The sequence below is a fragment of the Lampetra fluviatilis genome, chromosome 2 (genome assembly GCF_964198595.1).
Source record: "Lampetra fluviatilis chromosome 2, kcLamFluv1.1, whole genome shotgun sequence".
Taxonomy (NCBI): domain Eukaryota; kingdom Metazoa; phylum Chordata; class Hyperoartia; order Petromyzontiformes; family Petromyzontidae; genus Lampetra; species Lampetra fluviatilis.
The window spans coordinates 31,415,725-31,441,427 of NC_136276.1; the positions used below are offsets into that span (position 1 = coordinate 31,415,725).

Consider the following 25,703-nt stretch of genomic DNA (forward strand, 5'->3'; position numbering starts at 1 on the left):
CGCTCGCGAACAGCACTTGCCCCGACAGTCTGTTACAGGCTATACGGGGGATCTTTGTCTTTGTTGTCATCGTGCGGAGCGGTGGCTTTTCGCAACTTGCGCTACGAACCCGGAGACGCCGAGTAAAAATTTGAACCGGTTTCTGGGCCTTCCCTAGGTCGACTCGGCCTCAAACGAGTACCTCGTGCGATATGCAGATAGAGTGGCGTGGTTGCATTGTGTCCGGCCACACCACTCCGTCGCGAACAGCACTCGGCGCGACAGTCTGATGCAGGCGATGCGCGCGGGGATCTTTTTATCGTCGCATGAACGCATCTTGGCGTGTGCGTCCAGACTCCACATCCACCCCCCCCTACAACAAGGAACGCACCCACCCCCCTCGCCATAGCCTCCGGGTGCTGGGGCAATTCCTATTCGCAGCGCAGCAACACGCCCGACCGAGTGGCGAGGGATGTTTATCCACATTTAAGGCTGAGTCCACCTCGCGGAGACCCAGGTCGACTCAGCTGGTTGAGATAATCGTCGGTGGGGTTGACCGGAATCGAACTCGGGTCGCCGTGTTCCTAGCGCGGCGCGCTAACCACTGCGCTACCGATTCCCAACACACACACACAAAGGACAAAGAACCCCCGCGTAGCCTTAACAGACTCTAGGGGCAAGTGCTGTTAGCGAGCACCTATGAAGACCAGAACGGCACACGAGGGGGTGGGTGGCCAGCACCACGCCCGGCCGCCTTTCTCTCCCTAGTGGCGATGTTTTTACGCACAGCACCAGGTACACATTCGAGGCTGAGTCGAGCTAGGGGAGACCCAGAACCGGTTCAGATCATCGTCACCGGCATTGTCAGTGAGCGCGAATCGAACCCGGGTCGCCAGGTTCGTAGCGCGGCGTAGCGCTAACCGCTGCACCACCGCTCCCCAGCACAGACGCACACAGGCGGCAGGGACAAAGCGTGACTGACGCGAGTGTACACATACTTGTGGGAGTCTTTGAGAGTCAGATTACAGCACCCCCGAGGCTCCATTGAGCCGAAACTAAGCCAACCCCAAAACATAAATAACCACGGCGGCGGAGCAGATGTGTACCGTTTTGAGACGCCGCTGCGCTTGGCGAATGATGCGCGATTGACACCGATTCGTGGCACGGAGGAGCCGCACTCGAACTCTGAATATCAATGTCCGCGCGCGCGGGCACATTTCACACATCGGGCGACGCTTAAACTCGGGGGGTCCCCCTCCCCCACAACCGCCACGCCGGGTAGGACTCCTTGCCTAGGGCACGGAGTTTTCCGAGCCGTGCCGGATCGGCACGGTTTCCCATTGGTCGTGGACACGCGCTCTACACGGCGATGAGTCTTCGAGGCCGCGAGCACGCGGTGGTCTCAACGGCACCGCACGCGCTGTCGACCGTGCGACGAGCCGAGTTCGATTCACGGACAACATCGGTGGCAAGCGAGCATCTGATTCGAGCCTCGCTAACGCTATCCCGCCACCACCGCCACTGCCACCCCGTCGTTTCCCCAAAACGTCGCCTTATATACACAGTACTCGTAAGCCACAGCGCCTCGCCAGGTGAGAACTTGAAGAGGTGAGCGTCTGAACCAGGTGAGGGCCTGGCCAGGTGAGAGCCTTGACAAATGAGAGTCTGACCAGGTGACAGCTTGAAGAGGTGAGAGCCTGAACCAGGTGAGAGTGCGACCAGGTGAGAGATGGAACAGTGGGTTTACTGTGCGTAGTCCGTATTTGCAAGGCCATATTCGCACGCCTGTGGTTTGCTTTTAATATCTCTCTCGGGTCTCGATGTCTCTCTAGGGGTCTCTGTGTATCTCCATGCGCCTCTATGGGTTGAGTATACGCTCCGTAGTTTGGGTTGCATGGACACAATCGCACCGCTGCGGCTCGCGTCTTTCATGTTCCACTCACGAAGGCGCTGCGGTGCCCATCGGCCTGGTGCTGATGTTCCGACGTTGCGGTTGATGGTTCCAGGAGGAGGAGGAAAGTTCAAGGCATGGAGGAGGTGCGGTGATGTTTGGGTCTTGCACGAGGTGTTCATCTTGGACGTACGCGTCGTTCCACTCTGTCCCTCCCTGCCTCCCTCCCTGCCTCCATCTCTCCCTCGCTGTGGCACGAGCCACTGCTAACCGTCGAGTGTCGCGACCCGTTCGCGACTCCCCGTCGCGAACGCGCTGTAGGTTGTGTACACGAGCAGTAAGTAAGCGCGCCCGTCCTCCGATCAGTCGCTAATGTCCACAGCGTCGCGCCTCTCACGGATTTGCATAATTGTCGCCTACGTTTGCCTGCGCAGAATCTTTCCAGTGGCGTGTGTTTGTGTGTGTGTGTGACTGTGTGTGTGTAACTGTGTGTGTCTGTGTGTGTGTAACTGTGTGTGTCTGTGTGTGTGCCTATGTTTGTGTGTGTGTCTGTGTGTGTGTGCGTGTGTCTGTGTGTGTGTGCCTGTGTCTGTGTGTCGATGTTTGTGTGTGTCTGTGTGTGTGTCTATATGTGTCTATGTCTGTGTGTGTGTCTATGTTTGTGTGTCTAAGTTTGTGTGTGTGTGCGGTAGTGTAGCGGTTTGCGCGCTGCGCTTCGAACCTGGCGACCCGGGTTCGATTCCCGCTCACGGCCAACACCCAGGGACGATTATCTGAACCGGTCCCGGGCCTCCCACAGGTCGACTCAGCCTCAACTGAGTACCTGGTGCGGTGTGTATAAAATATCAGCTTTGGGGAGACAAAGGCGGCCAGGCGTGGAGTGCCGACCACCCATTCCGTCGTGTGCCGTGCCTGCCTTCATTAGGTGCCACTCGCGAACAGCACTTGCCCCAACAGTCTGTTAAAGGCTACACGGGGGATCTTCATCTTTATGGCTGTAGGCCTATGCAATTCATCTTACCAAGCGGCCCAGTATGCACGCATGGATAATGTTTTCTAAACACGTACGAACGTAGTTTATTCGTAATACAATCGCAGCCCCTTTGTCAATCGATCCACTGCTGGACCGTGTCGGTCATGGGATTCGTTTGACCATACTTCACCAGGCAGGCCAGTGTTGGCGACGAGCGTTGCCTAGGTCCATGTTGAGATATTGCTTCGCCAATTCTTTTTCTTATTCTTAAATTTCGATTTAAAGCTTTCGTGACTGCAGGGATTCATCTTGTTGGTGAGAATTATATTATATTATTTTATTATGTTTTGTTTTTATTATTTTATTACTTCCCTTCTACGTGACTTTACCGAAAGAACCAAGAAGATCTACTTCTTCTTCTCCTCCATCTTATTCTTTCGCACGGCTGCTGATGCAGACGCAGATCATCGATTCACAGCTTCACATTGGGGCTGGTCGGCGCGACCAGCGGCGGAGTGGTGATCGCTGCTGAGACGTCTCCTTCCTTTTTTTTTTACGATCAGTGGAAACAAGAAGATGCTCGGTTTATTCGGCACTTTGCTTCGTTCATCATTTCGTAATTTTATTGTTTTGTTATTTTACATTTTTAAACTTAGCTTTTTTTTCGGTAAATAAAAAGATACATTTTAGAAATAATAATAGAAGTAACATTATAAATCACGACGTTTCGGAGGCAACACAAGCTTCAAATCTAGAATGTCTCCTTCCTGTCTGTGCGGGGGTCCGGGGCATCACGTCGTGCGTCGGACGTTGAGCACCGTCTCCGTTCAGGATGACCACCACGGGTCGCACACCGCCGGAGACTTTCTGTTTTCTTTTCACATTTCACATTTGTGCATCGGGCTGTCATCCGCAATCTGCTGCCACGGCTCGCGCAGTGCATGCGGTTTGGGGTGGACCACGAGCAGATTCGCGGAAGATCAAACATTGGGTTCTTTCACTGAAGTCACTGAAGTGACGTCAACACTGAAGTCGCCGAAGTGACGTCACCACTGAAGTCGCTAAGGTGACGTCACCACTGAAGTGACTTCACCACTGAAGTCAATTAAGTGACGTCACCACTGAAGTCAATGAAGTGACGTCACCACTGAAGTCGCTGAAGTGACGTCACCACTGAAGTCAATTAAGTGACGTCACCACTGAAGTCAATGAAGTGACGTCACCACTGAAGTCGCTGAAGTGACGTCACCACTGAAGTCAATGAAGTGACGTCACCACTGAAGTCGCTGAAGTGACGTCACCACTGAAGTCAATTAAGTGACGTCACCACTGAAGTCAATTAAGTGACGTCACCACTGAAGTCACTGACGTGATGTCACCACTGAAATCGCTGAAGTGACGTCACAACTGAAGTGACTTCACCACTGAAGTCGCCGAAGTGACGTCACCACTGAAGTCGCTGAAGTGACGTCACCACTGACGTCACAACCGTGGCCAGCGAATCGTGATGGCTTTTGCGGTGCGCTAACCACTGCGCCACCACTCCACCCGCGAATGCTGCCTGGCCTGTATCTGTACGTCAAGTGACGCGTTTACTTTCCCAATGCTTTGCACTGCTGTCATGTTGTGTTGCGTTGTTTGTTGTTGTAACGTTCTGACCCGTCCCTACTGGACATCTGTAAAAATAAAAAATAGCTTCATAGCTCATCGGATTCCTCCACTCTCAATACATATTCTGATTCTGACGTTTAACTGGACAGCGGTCAAAGGTCGAGGCGCATGCCCTGGAGACGGCGTCCACTCACCTCCACACCACTCCACACACCTCCCCGCACCTCCACGCACCTCCACGCACCTCCACGCACCTCCACACACCTCCACGCACCTCCACGCACCTCCACGCACCTCCACGCACCTCCACGCACCTCCACGCACCTCCACGCACCTCCACACACCTCCACGCACCTCCACGCACCTCCACGCACCTCCACTCACCTCCACGCACCTCCACACACCTCCACACACCTCCACGCCCCTCCACGCACCTCCACGCACCTCCACGCACCTCCACGCACCTCCACGCACCTCCACCCCATCCACAAACCTCCACGCACCTCCACCCCCTCCACACAGCTCCACGCACCTCCACGCACCTCCACACCCTTTCACACCCTTCCACGCACCTCCACGCCCCTCCACGCACCTCCACGCACCTCCACGCACCTCCACCCCATCCACACCCCTCCACCCCCTCCACCTCCACGTACCTCCACGCACCTCCACACACCTCCACACCCCCCCACGCACCTCCACGCACCTCCACGCACCTCCACACCCACCACCCCCACGCACCTCCACGCACCTCCACGCACCTCCACACCCCTCCACCCCCTCCACCTCCACGCACCTCCACGCACCTCCACACACCTCCACGCACCTCCACACCCCCCCACACCCCCCCCACGGACCTCCACGCACCTCCACACACCTCCACACACCTCCACACACCTCCACACCCCCCCACGCACCTCCACGCACCTCCACACACCTCCACACCCACCCCACCCACGCACCTCCACGCACCTCCACGCACCTCCACGCACCTCCACGCACCTCCACACCCCTCCACCCCCTCCACGCACCTCCACGCACCTCCACACACCTCCACGCACCTCCACACACATCCACACACCTCGCCGGATTTTAAAGCCGAACGCAACTGCATGGGCAGGCAAATGGAGAGTAGGAGGAAGGGGTTTGTTAGGGGTTTGGTGGGTGGAGGTAGGGGGGTAAGTGGGTGGGGGATACTTAGAAGGAACGAGGGGCAATTGTAAGCAGGAAGGAAGGAAATGCGGCGGTTAGTCAGAGCCCTCTCTCCGGCTCCCTCTCTCTCTCGCCTCATCCTCCATTCCTCCAGCCCCCCTCCCCTCTCCCCACCCCCCCACTCCCCTCCCTCCCCACCCCTCCCCTCCCCTCCCCACCCCTCCCTCTCCTATCCCTCCCCACCCCTCCCCTCCCCACCCCTCCCTCTCCCCTCCCTCCCCACGCCTCCCACTACCCTCCCTCACCACGCCTCCCACGACCCTCCCTCACCACCTCTCCCTCCCCACCCCTCCCTCCCCACTCCCCACCCTCACCACCCCTCCCCTCCACACCCCTCCCACTCCCCCTGCCTCCCCACCCCTCCCACTCATTCATCTCGCGTCTCCGCGGGTCACGGCCTGCCGATTGGCTGTGAAGGCGCCGCCACGCGCTGCTCTTAAAGGGACACGAGGCACTGGCGGTCGACGCGTGGCTCATTTAAAGCGGCGTCCTCATCCCAGCAACTTGGGGCTGCGTGCGTCGAAGTCGATGCCACTAACCGAGCGATCGATTGCGTTGCACGAGTTGGTTGCATGCAACCTAATGGCTTAAGTCGATTCCACTAAATATCGATTTAAAGCTTTCGTGACTGCAGGGATTCATCTTCTTGGTTCTTTCGGTAAAGTCACGTAGAAGGGAAATAATAAAATTAGAAAAATTAAACATAATAAAATACATCTTCTTGGTTCTTTCGGTAAAGTCACGTAGAAGGGAAATAATAAAATAATAAAAACAAAACATAATAAAATACAATTCTCACGACGTTTCGGCCACAACGCAAGCAGCCGTCTTCAGGTGAAGAGCAGGTCTGTCGGAAAGACAGCGTCCACTACCCGAGCGATCGATTTCGTTGGACGAGTTGGTTGCCTGCAACTTAATGGCTTAAGCCGATTTAATTACCGGAGCGATCGGTTGTATTGCAACTTGGTTGCATGCAACTGAATGGCTTACGTGATGACGATGATGATGATGGTAGTGATGATGATGATGTTGGTGATGGTGGTGATGATGGTGGTAATGATGGTGATGATGGTGATGATGGTGGTGGTGATGATGATGGTGGTGGTGATAATGATGGTGGTGATAATGATGGTGGTGGTGATGGTGGTGATGATGATGATGATAGTGGTGGTGATAATGATGGTGGTGATGATGGTGGTGGTGATGGTGGTGATGATGATGATGGTGGTGGTGATAATGATGGTGGTGATAATGATGGTGGTGGTGATGGTGGTGATGATGATGATAGTGGTGGTGATAATGATGGTGGTGATAATGATGGTGGTGGTGATGGTGGTGATGATGATGATGATGGTGGTGATGATGATGATGATGGTGATGATGATGGTGATGATGATGATGGTGATGATGATGATGGTGGTGGTGATGATGATGATGGTGATGATGATGATGATGGTGGTGGTGATGATGATGATGATGGTGATGATGATGATGATGGTGGTGGTGATGATGATGATGGTGGTGATGATGGTGATGGTGGTCACGCGGGGGGGGTGGGCCACATGTGGAGTGACGTCACGCGTGGGACACACACAGTATTGGCTTATTATTGTAGTTATATATATTAGAAGTAATATTGTTCGCGACAGCCGACTCCTGCGTGTTAGACCGTGACTTTAAGTCGACGGAGAGATCAGTTGTAGGGCAACTCTGCTGCGTGCAATTGAAAAGTGTCTTTGTGGACATCTCTGCAAAACGAAGTTGCGAGCAATTGCGCAATCGGCGGCTCCACGCAGTGGAGGCGGATCTGGCTGTCTAGAATGAAGGGTCAACGAAAGTGGCTTGTCACGTGGACATGGCTTGTCACGTGGACATTCGTGGCAGCCAAATAGTCTAAACGCGTGATTCTCAACACGGGGAGAGAGAGAGACACGCGCAAACTCCAAATATACAGCAGCAGGCGTCAGGGTCGCGGATCGAACCCACGACCTCCCGTGCCCCAGGCGAGGTAGTTAACATCTCGACACTGTGATGGCCCCCTTTATTATTCCGAACGACCGCGTTGTCCCACTCGGTTTTTAGAGAACAGCAGCAGCAACAGCAGCAGCAGCAACAGCAGCAACAGCAGCAGCAGCAACAGCAGCAGCAGCAACAGCGTTCCTCCGAATCTGTGTTGACACTCTACGATGGGTGAAAGCATCAGCAGCCGGATCCCAGCATGGAGGAGGGGGGTTGGAACGACGACCACGTGAATCGCAAGACTCACCGGTCGACTGGCGAAGGCGCTTGCAAGCAGCCGTTACGTTCATGGAAGCAAGTGGCATTGAGGGCGAACGAGTGAAACGGGGGAGAGACATTTCCCCGGGTCGATTTGATGAGCCTGCGATTGGGCGTGGAACCCCCCCCCCTCCCCCGCTAATTGCGTGCTCTTTTAGGTAGACGCTGGAGAGAAAAACTAAGTAAACTCCACCCCGCAAGCTATGACGGTTCGGGGACAACCATCCATGAGGTTGCGGCGTGACTGACGCACACAAAGACAGAGACCCCACGCGTCCCCCCCCCCCCTCTCGCCGTCCTCGTACAGCCTACGCAGGCTGCAGGGGCAAGTGCTGTTCGCGAACAGCTGTAGAAGTCCACAAAGACAAATATCTCCCGGATAGCCTGAACAGACGGGTGCGACAAGTGCTGTTAGCGAGCAGCTATTAAAATAATCGACGGGGCACACGAGGGAGTGAGCGGCCAATACCACGTCCGGTTGTGCTGGCCGCCTTTTCGCAATGCTTACGTTAACACACCGCTCCGGGTACTCGTTTAAGGCTGAGTCAATCTAGGAGGGGCCCAGCACCGGTACTTAGATATTCGTCACTGATAGTATCCGTGAACGGAATTGGAACTTTCTATCGCCGGGTCCGTAGCGCAGTGCGCTAACCACTGCGCCACCGCTCGACACACACAACGACAAAGATCCCCCAGAGAGCCTTGGCAGACTGTTGGGGCAAGTGCTGTTGGGCGAGCACCTATGAAGGCCGGCACGGGTGGGTGGCCAGCACCACGCCCGACCGCCTTTGTCTCCCCCAGTAGCGATGTTCACTACACACCGCACCGGGCACTCATTTGAGGCTGAGTCGACCTAGGCAGGACACACACACACAAAACACAGCAGCGCCCTCACCTTTCTTGATGACCGATTGATCCACAAGATTCAAGTTGACGGCATCTTCCACCTAGAGGGAGAGGGGTGGAGGGAGGGAGATAGACCGGTTGACACGTCAACACAACGAGAACGATTGCCTGTTGTGTTTAACGATACGCGCACACGCTCACACATTGAAACAAATACCACCACCCCCCACATCCACCACTTATAAAGCCTTAAAGATTGCTGGTCACACGCTCACCCATGCTGACACACACACACCCATGCTGACACACACACACACTCACCCATGCTGACACACACACTCACCCATGCTGACACACACACACACACCCATGCTGATCACAGACACACACTCACCCATGCTGATCACACACACACTCACCCATGCTGACACACACACACACTCACCCATGCTGATCACACACACACACACTCACCCATGCTGACACACACACACACACTCACCCATGCTGACACACACACACTCACCCATGCTGACACACACTCACCCATGCTGACACACACACACACACCCATGCTGACACACACACACACACACATACCCATGCTGATCACACACACAAAAAACATAATCCGCGTATACAGCCTTCGCAAACTTTTTGGAGGTGGGTGGTCAATACCACGCCCGGCCGCCTTTGTCTCCCCTAGTGACCATGTTTACTCATTTTGAGGCCGAGTCGACCTAGGGTGAGGCCCTGGACCACACAAAGACAAAAGAACAGACTGTCGGGGCAAGTGTTGTTGGCTAGCAGCACCTGCGAAGGCCGGCACGGCACACGAGGGAGTGGGGGTGGCTGTGCCGGCTTTCGTAGGTGCTGTTCGCCTACAGCACTTGCCCCAGCAGTCTGTCAAAGGCTATACGGGGGAGAAGGGGGCCTTTGTCTTTGTCTCGTTGTATCCTCTGCCTCCAACACGAAGGCGGTGGTGTCTCATGAGTCCCAACCCCGCGATCAGACGACGACGAATATTACACATTTAACAAAGGTGGAGTTGTCTGTAAAGAGGTCTGTCCGTCTCATGCGTGTCTCCGTCTGCTGTCTGATCTCCTGCATTTGACACGGCGCGGTGTTGATCTGCTCCTTGCCTGTCGCCCGATCATCATCATGATCACCCTCCACCTCAATGTGTAGCTGCTTGTGTGTATGTACACCACTTGAACCGGTCCTGGTCTCCCCTAGGTCTGCTCAGCCTCAAGCAGTTACTTGGTGCAAAGTGTAAAACAGCGCCACTGGGAGGGGGGGGAGACAAAGGCGGCCGGGCGTGGTTGCTGGCCACTCACCCCCTCGTGTGCCGTGCCCACGTTCATAGGTGCTACTCGCTAACAGCACTTGCACCAGCAGCATGTTAAGGCTATACGGAGGGACCTTTATCTTTGTACACCACTGGTCATTGCGGTCATGGGGACTGTTTGACCATACTTCACCGCGCTGGTCAGTAGTTGGTTGGTGAAAGGGTTGACCGCGCCCGGCTAAGATTAAATGACTCGCCAGCTGACGTTATCCGTCTCCGGGAATTGAACTCGGACAGCCAAATCCACAGCCCGGTGCGCTCACCGCTGCGCCACCGCTCCTCAACAAATAAACATCACGTGCGTTGTAAATACGTTGACGTACTGATCCGCTACGGCTCCTAGAACTCGCTTTGTGTGTGTGTGTGTGTACTAGGGATCGAACTCAGCTCACCGCCGGTGGGTTTCCGTGGCGCAGTGCGCTCACCGCTGCGCCACCGCTCCCCCTGCCCATATGAAACACGATTTTATTTTATACCGCTCCCATTTTCCACTTACCCCCTCCATCTCCCTGCCCCCCCCCCACCCACTACCCCCCCCCCCACCCCTTCCACCCACCCCCACCAGCCCCCCCACATTCCCACGCTAGCGAGGGTTACGAAGCAACCTCCCCAATGCACTATTAATAAAAACGATCACCCACCGCGGGTGTATATCGTGAGCGCGAAATCGTCCATCACACTCGCGGGGTAATAGGCCCGACAGCCTTATATATACACACACACACACGCGCGCGCGCGCACACGTGTGTGTGTGTGTAGACGGGTAGGGTAGATAGGTACACTGTATAGGTGTGTGTGTGTGCGCGCGCCTGCCAATGTGTGTGGCCGATATAGTGGGGAGCGGTGGTGCAGCGGTTAGCGCTACGCTGCGCTACGAACCCGGCGGCCCGAGTTCGATTCCCGCTCACGGCCAGCAACCAGTGACGATAATCTGAACCGGATCTGGGCCTCGCATAGGTCGACTCAGCCTGAAATGAGTCCCTGGTGCGGTGTGTAAACATCGCCACTAGGGAGACAAAGGCGGTCGGGCGTTGTGCTGGCCACCCACCCCTTCGTGTGCCGTTCCGGCCTTCGTAGGTGCTCGCTAACAGCACTTGCCCCAACAGTCTGTCACGGCTATACGGGGGATCTTTGTCTTTTTTGGTCCATATAGTGGGGGGAGCGGTAGCGTAGTGATTAGCACTCCGCTGCGCTACGAACCCGGCGACTCGAGTTGGATTCCGGCTAAGGGCCAGCAACACCCAGTGACGATTATCTGAACCGGTTCCTGGGCCTCAACAAGGTCGACTCAGCCTCGAATGAGTACCTGGTGTGGAGAGACAAAGGCGGTCGCGCCTGATGTTAACCGTGGCCGTGAATCGAAAGCGAGCCGCGGGGCTACCGCTCAAGGCCGTATAATCATTTCAATATAATCAGACAACAGGCAGAGATGACATGCTTCAAAATGTCATCAGCCACGGGTCAATTTACTGCTGGATGAAGGCCGCCCCAAGCCTCCACCATCATTATGATCACCAAGGTCAATTCAGGCGTGACACACGCGACAAGATTCGCGTGTCTGTGTGTTTAAGCCCTCTCTCGCTTTGGTCTCGGTCAACACTAACACAGACACAGATCCCCCGTATAGCATTTAACAGACTGTTGAGACGAGTGCTGTTATCGAGCACCTATGAAGACCGACACGGTACGCGAGGGGTGATGGGTAGCCAGCACCACGCCCGGCCGCCTTTGTCTTCCCAGTGGCGATGTTTACGCATCGCACGAGGTGCTCATTTGATGGCTGACGAACCATCACTTTCATTCGGCCTTCACTCCGCCGCTTGCGGGTGAGCTCAATCCAGCAGTGGATAGATCATGGCTTGTGATTATGAAGATGATGATGATCAAATGTATGTGTGTGTTTGGAGGGTTTTTCCACCACCGGCTCTTGCAAGGGCAGACAACCAGGAGGGTTGAGACGACTCTGACCCCCAGAAGCAACGACGGCCCTTTGGCTCCGTGTCCCATCGGCTTTGGCGTCACGCTCCAACAGCGGCGAATTACTCGGTTCACCGACGATAAGGAGGAGAGCGTTGGGTCATTGGTACGTCATCGTGTAGCGGGAGATCCTGAAAGCAATCTGGACCGTCGGGCTGTAGGTTTCTTTTGATTTTGCCCGCTGGAGGTTTCGAGGCCCGAAATATTGAAAATTAAAATGGTGTTTTTTGTTGTTGTTGTGTGTGTATTTGTTTTCGCTCTCGAAGCAAAGACGCCACGGTGTTTTTGTTTCTGCGCGACGTGTTCGCTCTCCAGCCCTGCTGGATGGGACGCCGCGACTACGAGTTGCTAACCGAGGCGAGTGCGCCCGTCGCGATGAGATCGATGCGCGCACGTCGCCCGCGCGTCCGTTTGATTTCGATGATTGCGATCGAAGCGGGATAATTGATCAAAGTGATTTGGTGACGCTTGCTCCTGCTAGGCGTTGGCAGCGGCGCACAAACAGAAATAACAACAACACTCAACAGACTAGCCCTTCTTCATATGAAGAAGGGTCAATGCCAGAAACGTCGCAGCTTATATATGTATTTCAATGTCACAGTGTCCTTGACGAATGTGCTGAATTGCGATAAATAGTCGAATCGTCGAGCGGGTGGAAGGAGGGTATCAACGCGATATATCACCCAACTCGTCTCTCAGCTCGTCCATTAGCACTCCCCACCACCCCCACCTACCCCTCCCCACCCCCTCCACCTACCCCTCCCCACCCCCTCCACCTACCCCTCCCCACCAATCCCACCTACCCCTCCCCACCACCTACCCTCCGTCCACCTACCCCTCCCCACCCCCCTCCACCTACCCCTCCCCACCCCCTCCACCTACCCCTCCCCACCAATCCCACCTACCCCTCCCCACCACCTACCCTCAGTCCACCTACCCCCTCCTCACCACCCCCACCTACCCCTCCCCACCACCCCCATGTACCCCCGCGCCTCCCCCTCCACCTATCCTCCGTCCACCTACCCCCTCCACACCACCTACACCTACCCCCCCCCCGCCCCACCGCCACCACCTCCACCTACCCTCCTCCCTCCAACTACCTCCCACCACCACCTACCTCAACCCCATCACCACAAGTCCCCCCCCCCCCGCATCATACCCCATTGACCACCCCCCTCCCCCACACCCACACAGCCACCCAATCACGCCCGCCCCCCCCCCCCCTCGGCAGCAGCAGCCATAGATTACCGCTAATCTCCGCCTCGACCTCCGAGAGAGGGAGGGAGGGAGAGGAAAAAAAGCGACGGAGAGGAAATTGACGTGGAATTAAAAGTGTGGAACGCAATCTGTTAGCGGGCGACGGGGGCAGCGGCGATGTTGATGCAATGCGGGGCTCTGGAGAGCGGATGCCTCCCTCTCGGAGACACGCTTCCGATTGCGGGCTCCTCGTGATGAGAACCCCCGAAACTATAAAACTCAACAACATTTTTGTTCGTTAGTAAACTTTTACCAGGTGGATAGCTCTTTCTATTTTTTTTTTGGTTTCAGAAGCGAAGCTGCCCGTCACAAATGACAGCTCAACCGAAGTGGATTATCATCGCCTGGAAAAATAATCGCTGTCAAATACTCTAAACGCGTGACGTCGATTGTGAACGTGGAGGGGAGGGGGTGGAATACCGGACGACCTGGAGAAAAATCCACGTGGCCGCGAGACGAGAGAAAAACTCCAAATATACAGCAGGCGCCAGGGTTGGGATCGAACCCACGACCTATAAACTAAACACGACTGATATTTTACCAGATAAGACTCACTCAGCTATATATATATTTTTTTTATTCAGAAGCTACCTGGCGATCACAAATGATAGCTCAACCGAAGTGGATCATCACCACGTGGAAAGCCAAATACTCGAAACGCGTGGTGGGGGAACAAAATCGGACGACACGGAGACAAATCCACGCGACCACGGAGAGAGAGAGACACGCAGACTCCAAATATACAGCAGCAGCAGGCGTCAGCGTTGGGATCGAACCCACGACCTCCTGTATACCAGGCGAGGCAGTTAACATATCCTAGCCACCGTGATGATGATGATGAGAGAGACACGCAGACTCCAAATATACAGCAGCAGGCGTCAGCGTTGGGATCGAACCCACGACCTCCTGTATACCAGGCGAGGCAGTTAACATATCCTAGCCACCGTGATGATGATGATGAGAGAGACACGCAGACTCCAAATATACAGCAGCAGCAGGCGTCAGCGTTGGGATCGAACCCACGACCCCCTGTATACCAGGCGAGGCAGTTAACATATCCTAGCCACCGTGATGATGATGATGAGAGAGACACGCAGACTCCAAATATACAGCAGCAGGCGTCAGCGTTGGGATCGAACCCACGACCTCCTGTATACCAGGCGAGGCAGTTAACATATCCTAGCCACCGTGATGATGATGATGAGAGAGACACGCAGACTCCAAATATACAGCAGCAGGCGTCAGCGTTGGGATCGAACCCACGACCTCCTGTATACCAGGCGAGGCAGTTAACATATCCTCGCCACCGTGATGATGATGATGAGAGAGACACGCAGACTCCAAATATACAGCAGCAGGCGTCAGCGTTGGGATCGAACCCACGACCTCCTGTATACCAGGCGAGGCAGTTAACATATCGCCACCGTGATGATGATGATGATGAGAGAGACACGCAAACTCCAAATATACAGCAGCAGGCGTCAGCGTTGGGATCGAACCCACGACCTCCTGTATACCAGGCGAGGCAGTTAACATATCCTAGCCACCGTGATGATGATGATGATGATGAGAGAGACACGCAGACTCCAAATATACAGCAGCAGGCGTCAGCGTTGGGATCGAACCCACGACCTCCTGTATACCAGGCGAGGCAGTTAACATTTCCTCGCCACCGTGATGATGATGATGAGAGAGACACGCAGACTCCAAATATACAGCAGCAGGCGTCAGCGTTGGGATCGAACCCACGACCTCCTGTATACCAGGCGAGGCAGTTAACATCTCGCAACCGCGGGATGCTGCCTTCCGAAGTTGGAGGTTCGGAAGGCAACGAGACAATGTGCTATGAAAAAGGACCATTGCCTGAAACGTCGCATCTAATTTATATATCAATTATTTACCCTGTGAAGGCCACGGTGTTGTTATTGACGAATGTGTTAAGCTGTTGTTAACTATGCTTGGACTCACGTTGCAAGCAAAGAGAAAGACAACCATCTCCATATACTCTGACGAGACATTTGCCACAAGTGCTGTTGGAGACCACCTATGAAGGCCGGCACGGCACACGAGGGACGGTTGACAAGCACCACGCCCGGCCGCCTTTGCCTCCCTAGTGGCCATGTTTACACACCACACCAGGTACTCTTTTCAGATAATCGTCACTCGCGTTTGCGGTCGTGAGCGGGAAACAAACTCTGGTCGCCGGGTTCGTAGCGCACGCAGCTCGCTAACCACTGCGCCACCGCTCCCACACGGGCGCACTGACTGCTAGGACATTTGGTTCAGAGAACTACGCTGCAAATTACGGAAAATAATGAAATGAAACTGAAACGCGCGCAGAGAAGCGGGTTCCACTTTCCGTCTCACATCGAGAGATGAAAAGAGGAACACGTGGTTTAAAGAGAGCGCGCAGGACGAATGCATTGCTAAACTCATTCAATACGGGCTTGGGCAGGAGGCGTCACGGCTAGAAGGGATGATGATGATGATGGGCGGCCAAGGAATAGCACGCGTCTGAGAGGAACGTTCGCAGAGGAGATGGAGCGATGCAGTCAGCTCGCGTGTCAAGGTGCGAGGTGGAGTATGAATGAGATCGCCGGGATCGTTAGAGGTCGCGGCTGCTTGGGAGAGATGCCTTCATCCAGTTGTGGATCGAGCATGGCTGATGATGACGATGACGACTACACGGTAGACGAGCTTGAGTTGGTGACAAGTGCTCGTGTTGGAATGTGTGGCCGATGGTCGTGTGTTTGGTTGAGGCGAATGCGCTGGACGACAACGACATTTTTCACACGGGCGCACGAGTGATTACCGTGTACGGGAAGAAATAAACAAAAATGAGCAAGTGTAGAGATACTGCTGAGTGCGCGTGTTCGATTGAATTGTGTGTGCGCGCGTGTGCGTGGGGTGGGGGGGTAGTGTAACGTTTAGAACCCGGCGACACGCGTTCGATTCCCACTGACGGCCAACACCAGTGACGATTGTCTGGGCCTCCCCTAGGTCGACTCAGCCTCGAATGGGTACGTGGCGCGGTGTGTAAACATGGCCACTGGTGAGACAAAGGCGGCCGGGCGTGGTGTTGGCCACCCTTGGCCAAGTTGTACCGTGCTGGCTATTCACCTGTGCTCGTTAACAGCACTTGCCCCAACAGCCTGTTAAAGACTATATGGGGGATCTTTGTCTCGGTGGATGTTCGTGTGATTAACCGGAGCACACTTCGATGGGACACCAACACTTATCTCGTAAATAATAGAGAGAGATTAGGGTTAGCACTATTCACGGACAACTCGATTCCTGTGAATAATTAAACGCAACAGCGCTAAGTTAGAATTAAAGGGTAGAGTCCTTGTAAAAGTCCGTTTTTAAAATCGTAGACGGGACATTTGACTGTGTTATAGTGCACCAGCGACTCGAATCGGTTCCCGCACACGACCACCAGCGCCAGTGACGATTATCTGAACCAGTCCTGGGCCTCCCCTAAGTCGACTCAACCTCACATGAGTGCCCGGTGCGGTGTGTAAACATCGCTGCTGGGGGGAAGACAAAGGCGGCCGGGCGTGGTGCTGCCCACCCACCCCCTCGTGTGCTCTGCCTGTCTTCATCAGTGCTTGCTAACAGCACTTGCCACAAAAGTCTGCTAAGGCTATACGGGGGGAACCTTTGTCTTTGTTTGATTCTGCAATGAAAGTGCACCTGGCCTGGCACGAGCGCCGCGTGGTGGCGTCACCGCCACTGAGTGGGGAACGGCGGTTGTTGTTGTTGTGTTTGCTTATGGTGATGGCTAATAGCACTTGCAGTGACGGATTATCGTAGGGGCAAAAGTATTTGCATATGTAGCTTCGGGCCCCGCACTTTCAAAGGCCCCGCGCTAAATGCTTTCAAGCTATCATTTACGCTTCAGTGATTCTGCACTCGCTCTATTACTATAGTACTATACCGCCTTCAACTTTTATGAACGACCGGGTGTTTAAGGTTAGCGATTTGTCGCATTATCTGGCTGTATAGCAAGTGAAAAAATACAATTACTTTACTATGCAAGTTAAAATGTTATTTTATTTAATTTTTTTTTATTTAGGGCCCCTTTATAACATATGCTAAAGGCCCAGCACTAGCCTCATCCGACACTGGCCGACAGTCGATGTGGTCGCCACGGTGGCGAGATGTTAACAACCTCGCCAGGTACACAGCGGGTTCGTAAGTTCGAACCCCACTCTGACGCCTGCATATTTGGAGTTTGCATCTTCTCTTCATGGTCGCGTGGATTCTACATCCACATTTAGAATCAACGTCGCGTGGCTGCCAGAACTCTCCACGTGATACGCCGTTTCACTGATCTATTATTAATATTATTTCGTGATCGCCAGGTGGCTTCTGAATATGAGCCCCATTGCTCAAGTGGGCCTTACCTGGCGAAATAATAATTAGATCGTTACACCTGGTACAATATAGCGCACACCACAACCAACACAATCTGCCGTCTTTATCAGCTTGCTTGGCGCATCAAACTTGGGGGTGGTTTGCGACTTTAATTTTCGAGCTCGTGTTTATCACGAGTCACACCCTCCCTCTGCCCCCCCCCCCCCGTTACTCTCTGCAATTATTTACCCGGCTTCAATCCCCCCCCCTCCCCAAACCCAAAACCGCTTTCGTCAAAGTATATATCGTGTGCGACGTTTCGGGCGAAGGCCCTTCTTCATGAAATAATCACACGCAAGCCGTATTTATGCGATAAATCCACATTGCGTGAAGGTATCGGTGTCGTATTTTGCTGTGGATATTTTGTGTTTTTATTTCGCCTGGAGTCGGTGTCGAACTTATGCGGTCGTGATCAGCGGTCGTGGCTCCCCTAACGCGCTATTGCCGAGCCGTAGTACGTGTTGATCCATTTATAGATACCCATATTGAAGTATGACTTTTTTAGGACAGTATTTCTTTAAAATTAACGAATTATTCAGTGGTGTTGCTACTGCGTTGGCAGTGGCGCACAAGTACAATTAACAACAACACTCAACACGCCAGTCAATAACACTGTGGTATTAAAGGGACATGATATATACAAAACATGCGACGTTTCGAGCAATGGCTCTTCTTCATAGCACACCGATTGTTTCTAAAGTTGTTTTAGTTTTGTTGACATGTGCCTGTGAACCACTGCCAAAGCGACAGCGGCGGCATCACCACCGCCAAATAATTTGTTTCATTTTGAGGAATAAATAAACAAACGATTGGTCATTTAGAAGCCAGTGGGGTATCTACAAATGGATCGCCATGGACATTTCCCAAAACGTAATCCTCGCTTTACATTCCGGTGATTTTTTTTTTCAATTTTAAGTTCTCGTTTTCCGAACGCCGAATGAACGAGTATGATGATGATGATAACAACAACAATATTAATTATAAGTATAATCGTTCAAGGATACCAGCGGCGAGCCAGAGTAAAATGACTCACATTCCAAGCAGAGTGTGACGCCAAAGCTGACAGAAAGCGACCAGAGCCAGCGAGCGGGTTAATAGTGGGGGGCATCGCCTTGAGTTTAAAACGTTTGTCGGGGGGGGGGGGGGCAAAATAAATGCAATTTGCCAAAATTTCCACTGCGCAACCGCTCCCCAAATCAATACTAACACACAAAGACAAAGAGCCCCCCGTATAGCCTTAACAGACTGTTGGGGCAAGTGCTGTTAGCGAGCACCTATGAAGGAAAAAAACGGCACACGAAAGGGTGGGTGGCCAACACCACGCCCGGCCGCCTTTGTCTCCCTAGTGGCGATGTTTACACACCGCACCAGGTACTCATATGAGGCTGAGTCGACCTAGGGGAGGCCCAGGACCGGTTCAGATAATTGTCACTGGGTGTTGGCCGTGAGCGGGAATCGAACTCGGGTGGCCGGGTTCGTAGCGCAGCGTGCTAACCGCTACACTACCGCTCCCCACACACACGTACACACACACACAGGACACTGAACACACAGTCAGATATTTAGAGACAAAGCTCACCCGTACAGCCTCTAACAGACGGTCGGGGCAAGTGCTGTTTAGCGAGTAGCACCTACGAAGGTCGGCACAGCACACGAGGGGGTGTGGGTGGCCAGCACCACGCCCGACCGCCTTTGTCTCCCCAGTGGCGATGTTAACACACCGCACCGGGTACTCGTTTAAGGCTGAGTCGACCTCGGGGAGGCCAAAGACAGGCTCGTTGTAATCGTCGCTGACGTTGGCCTCGAGCAGGAATTGAACTTGGGTCGCCACCGCTCCCCAAACAAACACTCACAGTCCTGTACAAATACAAACAAACATCACCCCGCATCGCCTTGACAGACAGACACACACACACACATCCACACACGTGCGAACTCACAGTTCAGTACACAAGCGAACACATCTGCCCGGGGTAATTGGCAGTTAACCCGGATCAGTAACCACCCCCTTCCCCACACCCCCGTTGGCTCAGTGCGTCTGCAAAAACCTCAGCGCGCAGGCCAGCACGCAACACCGCTCGACGTACTGCGACCGCGCGTCGCGTGGCTGTACATCGTGAATCCGATGGCGGGCGGGGTGGGGGGGTGGATCTGTCGCGTCCCAGAAAACCACGCGACTTAAGTCGCCTGCAACCCGCTTTGTCCCACGTCGGAGCTGAGCGGTCGCGCAGCAGTCCACGCTGCTGATTAGCGTCTCCTCCCACACCCACACATTTCACCACTGGAACAACCAATGATGTTCAGGGACTCTTCTACTTACGAACATTCGACTTAGGCACTTTCAGAGATGCGAACAAACCTCTCCGCATGCCCAGTTTGCCCATTCGGATCGAGAGTCGTAAGTTCGACTACCACGAAATAGATGGCGGTGGTAGCATCTACATCTGCAGAACGTGAAGAACCGGTGGCATCTACATCTGCAGAACATGAAGAACCAGTGGCATCTACAGAACATGAAGAACCAATGGCATCTACATCTGCAGAACGTGAAGAACCAGTGGCATCTACATCTGCAGAAGATGAAGAACCACTGCCATCTACATCTGCAGAAAGTGAAGAACCAGTGGCATCTACATCTGCAGAATGTGAGGAACCAGTGGCATCTACATCTACAGAACATGAAGAACCAGTGGCATTTCCATCTGCAGAACATGAAGAACCAGTGGCATCTACATCTGCAGAACGTATAGAACCAGTGGCATCTACATCTGCAGAAGATGAAGAACCAGTGCCATCTACATCTGCAGAAAGTGAAGAACCAGTGGCATCTACATCTGCAGAACGTGAAGAACCAATGGCATCTACATCTAAAGAACGTATAGAACCAGTGGCATCTACATCTGCAGAAGATGAAGAACTAGTGCCATCTACATCTGCAGAAAGTGAAGAACCAGTGGCATTTACATCTGCAGAACGTGAAGAACCAGTGGCATCTACATCTGCAGAAGATGAAAAACCAGTGCCATCTACATCTGCAGAAAGTGAAGAACCAGTGGCATCTACATCTACAGAACATGAAGAACCAGTGGCATCTACATCTGCAGAACATGAAGAACCAGTGGCATCTACATCTGCAGAACATGAAGAACCAGTGGCATCTACATCTACAGAACATGAAGAACCAGTGGCATCTACAGAACATGAAGAACCAGTGGCATCTACATCTGCAGAACATGAAGAACCAGTGGCATCTACATCTGCAGAACATGAAGAACCAGTGGCATCTTCATATATAGAACGTGAAGAACCAGTAGCATCTATATCTACAGAACATGAAGAACCAGTGCCATCTACATCTACAGAACATGAAGAACTAGTGGCATCTACATCTGCAGAACATGAAGAACCAGTGGCATCTACATCTATAGAACATGATGAACCAGTGGCATCTACACCTGCAGAACGTGAAGAACCAGTGGAATCTACATCTACAGAACATGAAGAACCAGTGACATCTACATTTGCAGAACATGAAGAACCAGTGGCATCTACATATATAGAACATGAAGAACCAGTGGCATCTACATCCACACAAAATGAAGAACCAGTGGCATCTATATCCGCAAAACATGAAGAACCAGTGGCCTCTACATCCACAGAACATGAAGAACCAGTGGCATCTACATCCGCAAAACATGAAGAACCAGTGGCCTCTACATCCACAAAACGTGAAGAACCAGTGGCATCTACATCTACATGAGATTATACAACTTTTAAAGCCATTCCCCGTGTTTAGTGTACATGCCATACAACATGTTTGGAATCGACAGGAGTAAAGTTGGACTTACGCACAAATCGATTTACGAACAGACCTCTGGAACCAAACTCGTTCATAAGTTCAGGTGTCCCTGTAGTTTTCTGTTTACGTACTGCACTCATGAAATAGGGGCACTGCCTGAAACGTCACCTACTGCAATATATATATTTTTTCCCCTTGGTGAATGTGTTGAGTTTGCAATCAGGCTCAGCAGATGTGGCCACGTGATGAAACACGTCGCTATGAATTGCACTGCGCAACTGCTCGCAACCGGTTTGCAGACACGTCAACCACATGCATTGCACGTGGTTGAGTTGCACGCAACCGGTTGAGTTGCACGCAACCGGTTGAGTTGCACGCAACCGGTTGAGTTGCACGCAACCGGTTGAGTTGCACGAAACCGGTTGAGTTGCACGCAACCGGTTCAGTTGCACGCAACCGGTTCAGTTGCACGCAACCGGTTCAGTTGCACGCAACCGGTTCAGTTGCACGCAACCGGTTCAGTTGCACGCAACCGGTTCAGTTGCACGCAACCGGTTCAGTTGCACGTAACCGGTTCAGTTGCACGCAACCGGTTCAGTTGCACGCAACCGGTTCAGTTGCACGCAACCGGTTCAGTTGCACGCAACCGGTTGGCACCCACGTCCACCGCGTACATTACAAGCGATTGAGTTTCACACAACCTTTTGGCAGGCACGTCCAACAAGTACATTGCACGCGATTGAGTTGCACGCAACCGGTTGCATGCAAATGATATCGACCACCTCCTCCTGCTCCCTACGCGGTTGCATTCTTTAGTCATCCTCACCTGGTTAAACCAAAATAAACTTGAAAGTTAAACAAACAAACGTGAGCACTTAGGTGTGAACCCCTTCCTTTAACAAAAAAACCCAAAACACATTCCGATACATCCACAGCGTCTGCTCTCATCATCAAGCCGTGGATCTATCCACCGCGAAGGCAGCAATGCGTCTCGATCACCCCAGCCACGATGGCGGTGATCTATCCTCGCTCCATCTCCTGCGGTGGGTGTACCCTAATGTTAACCCGCGCGTGAACGGGATTCCACTATTCCGCAGTAAAAACAATGCGGAGTTCTAATCCCGTTCACTCAATTGTCCCTCCTGCACAATATTCTCCCTATTCTCTCTTTTCTCTATTCTTTCCCTATTCTCTCGCTCTCCCTATTTTCTCTATTCTCTCCCTATTCTCTCTCCCTATTCTCTCCCGATACTCTCTCCCGCACACGTGTGTTAAGTTTAACTATAGATAGCATCCAGCACGCCCCTTGGACGGCACCGTCCGTCCATCCCTCTAGCCAGCCAGCCAGCCAGTGAGCAAAACTTTTTTATGTTCTCATTTAGTATGCTATTTGAAGCCTTGAGTGCATTGGGTGGGAATACTTTTGATTATTGAAGGTTTTGCCCGGTACTCAATAGTCACTATTGGGAAACTAACTATTCATTTCACTAATAAAACGCAGACCCATAAAGGTGGTTACTCGTACTGCTCGCCTCGTCAAGCTGCATCCAAATATATGAGTGTTTAAGCTGCGCGCAGAGAAATCGACGAGCGACCACTTAGCACTATGTCCTATGGGGGAATGGCATGTTACTCGTAGCAAAAGTCATCCAGCAGTGGAATTGACACGGGGGCCGTGTATTGGCGATGTCTATTTTGTTGTTGTTGTTGTTCAAACAATGTTCGAGGCTAATTTGTAAATTAGGTGCGTCGCTCTATTTAATTTACACGTTAATATTTCACCGGTAATCGCTAACACGTGCCGCACATTCTGACAGCGCTTTAGCGGCGGTGATGACGGTGGTGGTGATTACAGGGGTGTTAGGCTATGCTCCCACCCCTTGGCGAATTAATGAGTAATATAGTTCAAAATGCACACACACATTATATATCGAGATGACATCCTGCCAAATATAGCAGCCTCTGGTGTTTTCAGAGGCGAGTGTGGGGGCCCACCACCACACATTAGAAGCCATTGGGGCAGTGGTTCTTAACCTGGGTTTGATCGAACCCCAGGGGTTCGGTGAGTCAGTCTCAGGGGTTCGGCGGAGGTTAAGACACACACCCGACTCATATGATTGTTCACCAGTAAAACATATACCTATGTTTTAAATTTGAAAAAATCATATTTTATTTTTCCAATTAAGAAGGGTTCGGTGAATGCGCATATGAAACTGGTGGGGTTCAGTACCTCCAACACGGTTAAGAACCACTGCATTGGGGGGTTTGACATCACGTCGACAGTTCGCACACTTACACGATCCGACGTGAGCTTAGAATCAATGACCACGAACGATCAATAATCGTTAGCGCAGGAAATATCGCACGCTTAATAGTCGTGATGACCGAATGTGTGTGTAGGAATGGGACCCTTTTTTTGCCAGCATCAAAGTATCAAAGAAAATAAGAATATGTATAGCACCATTTATGGCGAAATAAAACAGGTTATTAAGATTTCGATTTAAAGCTTTCGTGACTGCAGGGATTCATCTTCTTGGTTCTTTCGGTAAAGTCACGTAGAAGGGAAATAATAAAATAATAAAAATAAACAATTATTTTATATTTTGTATTTTATAATGTTTTATTTTTATTATTTTATTATTGCCCTTCTACGTGACTTTACCGAAAGAACCAAGAAGAGGTTATTAAGATGTTCAAACACCAAATAGAAACCTTTTTCGAGGAGTCAAGTCTGCATTAACCACACGTGTTTATGGTGAACATGCAAAACAAACATGCGCTCATAATCTATATGGGCATTGTATTTGAAACTGATGTTGCCTACACCAGACACAGCAACTTTATTTAGGGCCTAGTCTCAACCAGTGTTGGACCAGAGAACGCCCAAAGGCGAGCAGCACAAAGACAACGCACTATCGGGGCATTGCTAGCTCGCTTTTTGCCATCACTCGTATGCATATACGTTGAACTTCTTTCGCACCGTACGTCGCCAACCCCGCTAATGGGAGGTGCGTGCTGGGGAAAGGACAACAAACTAAACACAAAAAAGCAGTTCTAAGAGAAATGCGTTTGTCAACGTAGATTTGACAGCGCATTGCTCTCGCGGCTTCCTACTGTCGGAAGGAAGAGCGTTCCAGACGTCCGCAGAAGCGCATCTGAAGGCGCATTCGACCGAATTACCGAATCACGCGGAGCTAAGCAGGCTGGCGCCTGGACAGGAGCTCGGTTGGTGCGACCACAGTCCAAAAATAAATAAAAATTGCCATCGGGATTCGGGGGGGGGGGGGGGTACGGGAGATAGGAGAGGGGGTAGGGTTGGGGTACGGGTAGGGCTGTGGGAGGTAATAGGGGGGGGGGGGGGGGGTTGGACTCCGCCGCGAGAAACTGGAGGGAAATCCACAATCCAATGTTGTACCGCACTTCTATGCTCCCACATCCTACTGTATTCGACGAAAAGTTTGGCCGGCTGGCTGGCTGGACGGCTGGAGGGAGGGAGGGAGGGACGGACGGTCACGGCCAAATGTGTACGAGCGTGTTGCTCGTATTTGTACAAACCTACTGGGTATACTATGAGATCTCTTTTACCAGTGGCAAAATATAATGGTAGGTTTTTACCCTTTTAACTGGTACAAAACTGACACCTTCATTCAAGGCATCATGTTTGCAATGACCACAACGCAAGTAGTCAATAAAGCAAACAAAAAGAAGCAACTCTGATAAGGATAATAATATGCACTGTCCTTGAAGTTGTACGCCTTCTGGTGTCATCTGGCCCTACACCAATGGGGACTAGGCTCTAAAGAAAGCCGTCGCGGGTGTGGGCCAATCAACTTCAAGGACAGTGCATATTATTATCCTTATCAGAGTTGCTTCTTTTTGTTTGCTTTATTGACTACTTGTGTTGTGGTCATTGCAAACATGATGCCTTGAATAAAGGTGTCAGTTTTGTCCCAGTTAAAAGGGTAAAAACCTACCACTACTGGGTGTCCTCTCCGGCTAAACCACCGCGTAGTGATCAGCGTGCCGGCGAAATTCGCTCCACGTAAGCCACGCGACCGGCACGGCGCAGGAGGAGGCACCTCGCTCCTCCAGCAGTGGAGCGATCAGATGCGCAGTG

The 25,703-nt window shown here is 52.5% G+C and overlaps 1 protein-coding gene across 1 annotated transcript in view; it reads right to left on the minus strand.

The window, feature by feature from the left end:
• Positions 1 to 25,703, minus strand: part of LOC144938462 (transcription factor AP-2-epsilon-like) — a 78,993-nt gene that overhangs the window by 24,402 nt on the left and 28,888 nt on the right. The window contains exon 3 of the mRNA XM_078866298.1: positions 8,839 to 8,890. Coding sequence (XP_078722424.1) covers positions 8,839 to 8,890 — 52 coding nt within the window. The remainder of the gene's footprint in view (positions 1 to 8,838; positions 8,891 to 25,703) is intronic.